The 8502-nt window shown below is 44.0% G+C and overlaps 1 protein-coding gene across 1 annotated transcript; it reads left to right on the top strand.

The window, feature by feature from the left end:
* Nucleotides 1–101: 101 nt before the first annotated feature.
* mettl4 (methyltransferase 4, N6-adenosine) lies at nucleotides 102–6370 on the top strand. Its single transcript, XM_084033143.1, has 8 exons — nucleotides 102–521; nucleotides 1066–1131; nucleotides 1361–1736; nucleotides 1990–2059; nucleotides 2195–2369; nucleotides 2449–2555; nucleotides 2643–2734; nucleotides 6075–6370. Exons 1-8 carry the CDS (start codon nucleotides 288–290, stop codon nucleotides 6308–6310), a joined length of 1356 nt encoding a protein of 451 aa, XP_083889269.1. The 5' UTR covers nucleotides 102–287; the 3' UTR covers nucleotides 6311–6370.
* The last annotated feature ends 2132 nt before the right edge of the window (nucleotides 6371–8502 follow it).

Genomic DNA, 8502 nt, shown 5'->3' with positions numbered 1-8502 from the left:
TCAAGCTCATCCCCGGACCTTTAAACTGAATCTGTTGGGGCGCTTTCGTTTCTACGGAAGCTCGCTTGGGGACAAAAAACGTCATCTACTTCCGCGAAGTGACCAAAACAGCAATACGCCGCTGAGCTTCCTTAAAAACGCTTCTGTTTAAGTATCATTTCTCGGGAAACACAATCGTGTTGGACCCGTAGGTGCCGTTGGGGCGGGGCAGCGCAACCACACCCTAGCTAGACCCTTTTTTTTAATCGCTTTAACGCCAGCTAGTTTTAACCAATCGGATAGTAAAAATGTCGGTGGTCGTCCAGGACACGCGGGGCTGTGTTTTGGATGCACGCGCGCTCATCGATCAGTGGTATTCACGTTGCGTCCGGGTGAACGGTAACGGCCAGAAGTCGCGCGTGAAGTGTCATTTCAAAAGGCAGTGTTTCCAGATTTTAAAAAGCCATGTTAGCGTGAGCGCCGATGCCGTTGCCGGTGCAGGAGACGCGGATATGTTGCAGAAAACAGACAAACCGTCAAAGGTAAATCATCACGGCTGCTGGTCCCTAATACACACAGAATCACTGCTGACAGGCGTAACTTCACATGTCATTACACAATTTAATGCAACATGAATATTCTTTCTATTCCCTACGATACATCTTAGCTAACCCCATTCAGAAAATAAGAGAAACTTCTTCAAATTATTCACATTATATCTCATATTAATGAGTTAGTGTAGTTTGTCATTATTTTGAGATACAGGCAGTATTTTGAGTATTTTTTGAGTGTTTTTTTCTGACTGGAAATGGGCTTCCATATGATTCACTATCATATTTCAACAAAAACGTCATAAACTGAGGCTTTATTCCAGCACTATTGTGTTATAAACTGGCAACTGATTGTATAAGATGTCTTCAGAGATCAGATATATATGAATCACTGATAAAACAAATTTCACACGAAAAAAAAAAATAAAGAAATCATGGACAAATTGTTTATTTGCAATTGTATTATATGTTCATTGTAAATGAGCGTACACATGCAGGAAAAAAATCGCTGAATTAATATGAATTTGACTTTCAGAAAAGGAAACGGAAACACAGTGAACTCAACCAGGGGGAAGTTGATTCACAGGCCTTCCATGAGAAAGTAGGTTGAATCTCATTCTCTTAACTATTAAGTCTTAGCTGCATGTATCGTAGTATGAAAACGTGAAAATCGCAAGTAAAGTACTTCAAAACGCTACATAAGTACAGTACTTGAGTACATTTAGTTTCTCATTACTAGTTTAATCCATGCATTTCAAATACAGTGTCTGCCAGCACAGATCTCCTACATAATATTGTATTATAAAATAATATAACGTGTGCCGATGCAGATCAGGTCTGTTGTCCTTGAGGGAACCAGGTCCCTGGTGGATTCTGCCCGGTCTCTCGGACATCTAAACGGCATGACAGACACAGTGAAGGAGCCTCTTCCCTCTCAGGAGTGTGGCCTCGCTGCTCTCTGTGAAATGGCTAAAGAGCTTCCTCTAGTGGACGATGAGGAGCAGGAGCAGCAGGAGGAGGAGGAGTGTGTGCAGCTCCTTGTCGATGAGGACGGCCGTACGTCACACGTGGACCCGTTCACTCGGGTGACGGAGAACCGGGCGGACCGGGCCACGGTGGTCACGCTGATGGGAGGGGAATACGTAATACCAGCGCGCGCAGCTTTCCTGCTGTCTGATTTCACAAGAATACAACCCCTCGTCCACTGTGAGTATGTTGGGAACTGAAATGTGTAAATATTTCTCAGGCCATCTGGAACAGATTTGACAGGAAGTCTTACAGCTGTAGTCACTGCACGATTGTGGAAACTTCTTTTCACTAAATAAATAAAATATGGTCATAAATATAACCCCCCCGTCCCTGAATGCATCATTGTAATTCTAGCATCATTCTGTTTTCTCAAGGGAGACAATATAAGTTGTCCCACATTGTTTACTAAAGCCGCCTATTTGTCCCACAGATGGAAGAAGATTTGACTTAATAGTTATGGATCCACCGTGGGAAAACAAGTCTGTGAAAAGGAGTCGCAGGTGATTTGGCATTTTGTTGCGCGCTTTTGGCAGAAAGGAAGTTCACGTGATATTTTATTTATCACCAGGGATGAAATCTGGAGGACACAACCGATAGAGCAGCCTTTTAAAATAAGATGTACATTCTGTATGAAGGTACAGTTCTTTGCCGTCGTCCCAGCTGAAACGGCTCCCCGTCCCCCTGCTGGCATCGCCGGACTGTTTAGTGGTCACCTGGGTTACGAACCGGCCCAGCCACCTGCGTTTCATCCGTGAGGAGCTGTATCCTCACTGGGGGGTAGAAGTTGTGGCTGAGTGGTTCTGGGTCAAGGTACGCACATTTTGCTGTCAGTCACGAACATCTCACCTATTGGTGATGTTTTCAGGATTCATTCTTTTTTTTCCCTCAGGTGACCACATCTGGACAGTTTGTGTTCCCGTTAGATTCTCATCATAAGAAGCCGTATGAGGTGCTGGTGCTCGGCCGATATCGTTCCTCTGCAGGCGACGCCACGGGGTGAGAAACATTTGACCTCTGCGTGTGATTTTCATTCTGTTTATGCGCTAACAATGAACCTGGATGCATTTGTTTAACCACTTTCAGCTCCTCGGAGACGCCAGAGGTTCCCGTGGAGGATCAGCGTTTGATCGTCAGCGTCCCGTCAGCTCTCCACTCCCAGAAGCCCTCACTCTCAGGTAAATGTCGTCACATGAAAGTGCTGTTAGGTATCACTCTGCCACCAGAGGGCAATGCTGGAACATCAGAGATTGTTATCTTGCTTTTCATCTTGGATGACGAGCCCAACATCCCACTACAGCCTGCTATAATATAACCACAAACGCACGGGTCCCAAGTCTGAGTCACTTATTTCGGGTTTGCTGGGTTTGATGTTTAAAATGCACCGTTTTCTTTGTATTCCATGTTAAGTGACATCAGCAAATGCACACAAAATGATGACCACTGTTTGTTATTGAATAAGAAATGGACACACTAAAGTAAAAAAATATATAGAGATTTAAAAAAATGTCATGCAAGTTTAATATCACACTTTTTGAATGCATAAATGGAATACAGCAAACTTCTCAAATAAAACATGCAGGGTCCCTGTGGTATTTGTCAGAGTGGGGACTTCAGCTGCTCAGATTTAATCAAATTTGTCCTGTCTGCACTGATTGTGGTGCTGCAAGACTTGACTTCCAACATGGCCTCCGCTACCTAGAATCAATGTAAAACCTTGACAATGAATATGCAAGGCCTGGTGAACAAGGGAGGCTTGACGTCATGTCCCTCCCTCTCCGGGGACGTGATTTATTGTGCCGTATGGAGAGCAAAACACACAAAACACCGGCGCCCTTTCAGAAGCACAGAAAAGCCTCCCACCTCAAGTGGCTGGATATTGTTAATACACTGATTTAAATCATAATGATGACATTGTGGAGCTGTGATACCATAGAGATTAAGTAGATTAAGATACAGATTGTGTCCGTGGACAAGCCTCTCAGCAGGTTTAATCAGACATGGTTTCTTCCGGCTGCTTTTATTTGCTGTTGTGGAGGTATTTCCATAGCAATGCAACCAGAAAATGTCATTGCATCTTGTCGGTGTACTCCTAAATTGACAGAACGAGCAGCATATGTGCTGCGCGGTGCCTGATTTGCATATTTTTTAACTCCAGTTCGAGGTGAAAGACGCTGGGTGTGGTTCAAATCTGCAAGTGTGATAATTGTAAATTGCAGTGTGTCGTGAAATATTAGAAGGTCTTGACCACCAATGCAAACAGAACCGTTTAGTTATTTAACTACTTGACAATATAATTTAACATATCATGAGATGGAAAGATGAATTTCTTTTTTGTTTTGTTCACTCCTGCAATAGAAATTTCAAATATGTCCTTTTGGCATCATCGACCTGAGCTCTCGTACTCTCATCTCGAGCCACCAGCCCTGTAATTCTGCTGCACTTTGCGAGCTTGTCGGATCTGCCGGAGCCAGTGGGCAGTGACAACGGTGTGAAGCCACAACCCTCGAGTCTGCAGCGCTGAGAAACCCCGACATTCTCCTCCCCTCTCAGATGGGGCTCCTATCGCTGACATTTTTTGGTTGCTATGGAGAGATACGGGACACCATTACTGATACAACACTACAACACATCCTTGCCAGATGGTCAAGCTGCGGGGGAAAAAAGTGTTTGCTCCGGAAAGACCCAGGGCCCCAGCTCGGTAGTGCTTAAAGGGCTGTTTTTAATATTCCTATTGCACACTGCATTACTGTCGACTGGGTAATGGTTCTGTGACCTTTGATCCATGCACCAGTATGTTTCATTGTTTCTCAACTGTCACACCTTTGAAAACAATTTATTTTAAAATAGAATCAAACATTTATTTTCCGATTTTACATCAAGATGGTCCAACTGGGTGTGAAGAGCAGCATCACTACAGGCTGCTTGTTGAGCATTTGAATGATCAATACTGACCTACACTGTCTCGGGATGCTCTGTGGAAGATGTAATTGGTGCGGTCACCTCCAGTGTTGTAAATTTGATCCGTGAAATCTATTGAAAGAAATCTTTAAATTTAGTTACAAATTGCCATAGCGTGTTTGAATTTTGTTTGGGCCAATGGGGGGGCAGTGCAACAAGCTGTCAATAGAAGATTGACATATTAGAACCTCTTACACGTGATGCAGTTCAACTCCTGAGAGAAATATCTGGGTCTTCAGCTGCTAAAATGCTCCACTGTTCATCCGTCTATTGCCTGTTTTCTGATGAGCAGGTAGCATACAGGCCAAGTTTTTTCACTTCAAGCAGCTGCCCCCTCTGTGACTCCATATATAGTCATTTCATAATTTATTAATACAAAATATTAATTAAAGCGGCTTTAAAGGCATAACTATACTGGGAAGAAAATTCCGATGGGGCCAGAAACAAGACCCTGTGGGACTCCGCATGTGCTGAAAATCAGTCATTGATTGCATTGATTGAAAACTATTGGAAATACTGAGACTGAAAATAACTAACATTAAAATATACAATATACCTTCTACTACATCCAAGCATGGTGATGGTGAAGTATTATCATATTCATAGAGGGGTACACAGATAAGACGCACAGTATATCAAGGAAAATGTTATAGAAACAATGAAATTAGTGACTGCCAACTGAACTAGTGGAGTACAACATAATTAGTTTGCACTCACTTTGTTCATCCTGAACCAACCCTAGAGAGAACACGAGGAGCCTGTAAGGCACAATATCAAAGACTGAATATGTTACTTGTCCAGACAATAGTTTAAAAAAAACTAAACTGCCTTCCTTTGCTGCGGGCCTCTTTCGGCAGAAGTTTCGTACGTCGTCCCATTTCAGAGTTAAAACGATAATTGGACCTTTTTATTCTCTGTTCGAGTTTGAGAGCTGAGTCACCGGTTGGGGTGGAATTAGCGGGAGAGCGGCATGTTTGGCCTTTCCTCCCTGTGATTCTGTCTCTCTGACGTGCACAAGGAGAGGGAACGTGAGGCAGGACACCGCATTGTGCAGGTTGGATCGGGTTGGGGATCAAGCTTTTGGGCTCATTAACTTCCCTGAGTGTTGGCTGAGGTGAGTGTCAGGGTGGTGCGAGCGTGCACAAGTGCAGACAGAGTAGCACCGGGGCCGGGGAAGGGAAACGTATCTGTCAAGCGTGCTTGCTCCTGGAATATCGTCTCTTGCAGACTCAAGGTCGCTGCCAGTCTCCCCACATAGTGAAATGTGTGCTGTGGTGTGCAGGTGTTGGGCAGCTGCCAGTGCTTTCAGAGTAACAAGCAAAATACCCCCATAAGAAATGGAAGCAGTGCACTATTCTTACAAGCTGGCAACTGCCCCAGGGCCCCAGAAGAAAAGGTAGTAGCCTTTAACCAGAGAGGGCAGTAAAACACTGCTTTTCAGCCTAAGGCAGGGAGGAGCGGTTATCTATCGGGTCAGAAGAACAAGGGGTCAATAGGGAGCTTATTGTTGCCCCTGAATGGGTTGAACCATTCCTCATTTCTTTTTTCCTCCTCTAGAGGTGTTGAAGCCCTACATCACAGCTGAAGCCAAGTGCTTGGAGCTGTTTGCCCGAAGTCTTCAGCCCGGATGGACCAGCTGGGGCAACGAAGTCCTCAAATTTCAGCACACCAGCTATTTCACTATGACGCCTACAGACGAGGGAGCAGACGTCCCTAAAGACGACAAACCAACATTCACAACAAGCTCACAGGGAGAACCCTCTCCTCCCCGGCCCACCAATGTGGACAAATGACCCACCTCCCAATACGTGTCATCACAATCACTATTTCAGTGCATTTTCAATAAAGATTCAATGCCAGAACACGTCTGTACCAGTTCCTTTTGATCTATACTCCTCGTGCATTTGGGACCTTTGATTTCTTTTTTCGGGAGGGGTCTGGGTACATTTTTAAAGGTAGTGAATCACACGGCTGATGATGCATTTGAAGAGATGAAAGTGCATTTCTGTGCAGCTGTGTTTTAACTTCCCGCACCACATTCAGATAAACACTCAAGGTTCTTTTTTTTTTTTTTTAAGGAATCTTTGGCGCAATATGTGTCTTAAGGATGATCAAAGTATTTCTATTTTTACTAATTTTATGCCTGTTTGAACTGAATTCCAAACCGGCAGTTTCATATTGAATGCGTTCGCTTGTAGCTGTCTTTCAACAGAACTTTTCTTTAAAGTTTCGCTTGATCAACGCACCGCTGCATCCTTCAAGGACGGTGTTCGTCAGTTTTGCCTTGTTTCCACTGGAAGACGCACCCGCTGTGTGTCACACTTCTGTCAGCATTAGCCGCACACCTACCTTTTCCAATCGGGTGGGGCCGCTAATGAGTGTGGTCTCCAGAGAGAGAGGGGAGGTGGGCTGGGGGCTGTCTGTAATGCATGTGAGAATTATGGCCACTGCAGAAACAGCACACATCACAGATCACAAAGCCGAAGTTAGCCATCTCCCCGTCTCTGTCACATTCACCAACATGTCAGTCTATATGAAATTAACCTTCACAGATTCCCTGAAACGAAGCAAAACAACAGTTGCGTATTGGTTTTGATTAGTAAGTTAGGTGAGTTCAAATGTATTTAAAATATGTCCTACAACATACTGGAGTTGGTGCAGTGTGAAAGAGGTTTTTCTGCCCAATACCGCATCAAGAATTCTACCCAAACCTCCCTTGGGAGTGTCCACAGCTGAAGAATTGATGTGGATCAGCTTGGAGGGGCCTCCAGTTGAGCATTTTGATCCCAGTCCTGCTGTGGACCGCTGGCTGAGCTCAAAGTGGGCCAGGCGGTCTGCTTACAAACGCTGGACCAGAGACTTAAGGTTGAAATGGACTTAGAAGGGTTTTTGTGTGTTATAACTTACAACCACTACTAACTACTTTGGTCATGAAGTGTACTTTTCTTATTGAGACAAATTAAATAATTTTCTATTGGAAATGTCTCCTCAGAAAAACTATTATTATATAAAAACATGAATTAATACATTTTCGTTATACTACTAAAAGTCTTCCTACCATACAGGTGCAAAGTCCTCCCAGAATGCGTCAAAATCTGTATGTTAAGAAATGTACTGACGTAAGTTTGTACTCTGTTATTATCTAAGCAGTTCATCACAGTTTCAATGCAGTTTTCAATGCAATGAATGAAGGACACATCCAGCTCTTTCATGCTTTCGTGTTGCAAGGTGCATAATATACATACCTACGGATAAAGGTTACAACGAACAATCCAGAGACAACTTAACTGATGGAGTCTTTTTTATCGAGATGGGGGTGGAGGGGTATTCAGTCGTGCCAATCAGGTTCGTCAAGGATTTCTCATTATTATCTGCGTTGCCACGGAAACTAAAGTCAAATCAAAGAAACTCATCACTCATCCTTGAAAATGTTCTCAATAACAGTCCCTTTTATGAAAGGCGCCGTAAGTCAGTCGGGTATTTGACGCATGCAATGGCTGCACGACGCGTTTTTGTTTCTGTTATGGCTGCGGAGACATTCACGGAGTACGAACGATGGACTGTAATTACAACAGAGTGAAGAGTCCACCTCATCACACTGTCCCAAATACGCTTTCCTATCCATTCTCATCACCCGCTTGTTGTGGCTTAATAGTCATAATCTCTGACGACGCCATCACTCTCTAAAAGCCTCACACTGCAGAGTGATGTCACCGCGGTCGTCATCTCTCTTCTTCTCGGCGCCAGCGGTTGGAGAGTGTCCTGTCAAAATCAAGATGAAGCACCACAGTGAAGACCTGGTCCTCCCTCCTTCTTCCAGAGCATTCATACGTCTGACTTCCTTCAAGCCTACGGTGTCACCTAAAGTGCTCTATGATTTAACATCGTCTCAGTGTTCCCTCACCCCTCTTGAAGGCTAATGGCCTTGAATTAAGTCAAATTAATTGGTGAAATCAATTATTATTATAAATATAAGGAACTTAAA

This window comes from Eutrigla gurnardus (assembly GCF_963514095.1).
Source record: "Eutrigla gurnardus genome assembly, chromosome: 18".
Taxonomy (NCBI): domain Eukaryota; kingdom Metazoa; phylum Chordata; class Actinopteri; order Perciformes; family Triglidae; genus Eutrigla; species Eutrigla gurnardus.
This window is presented reverse-complemented; position numbering and strand designations above follow the sequence as displayed.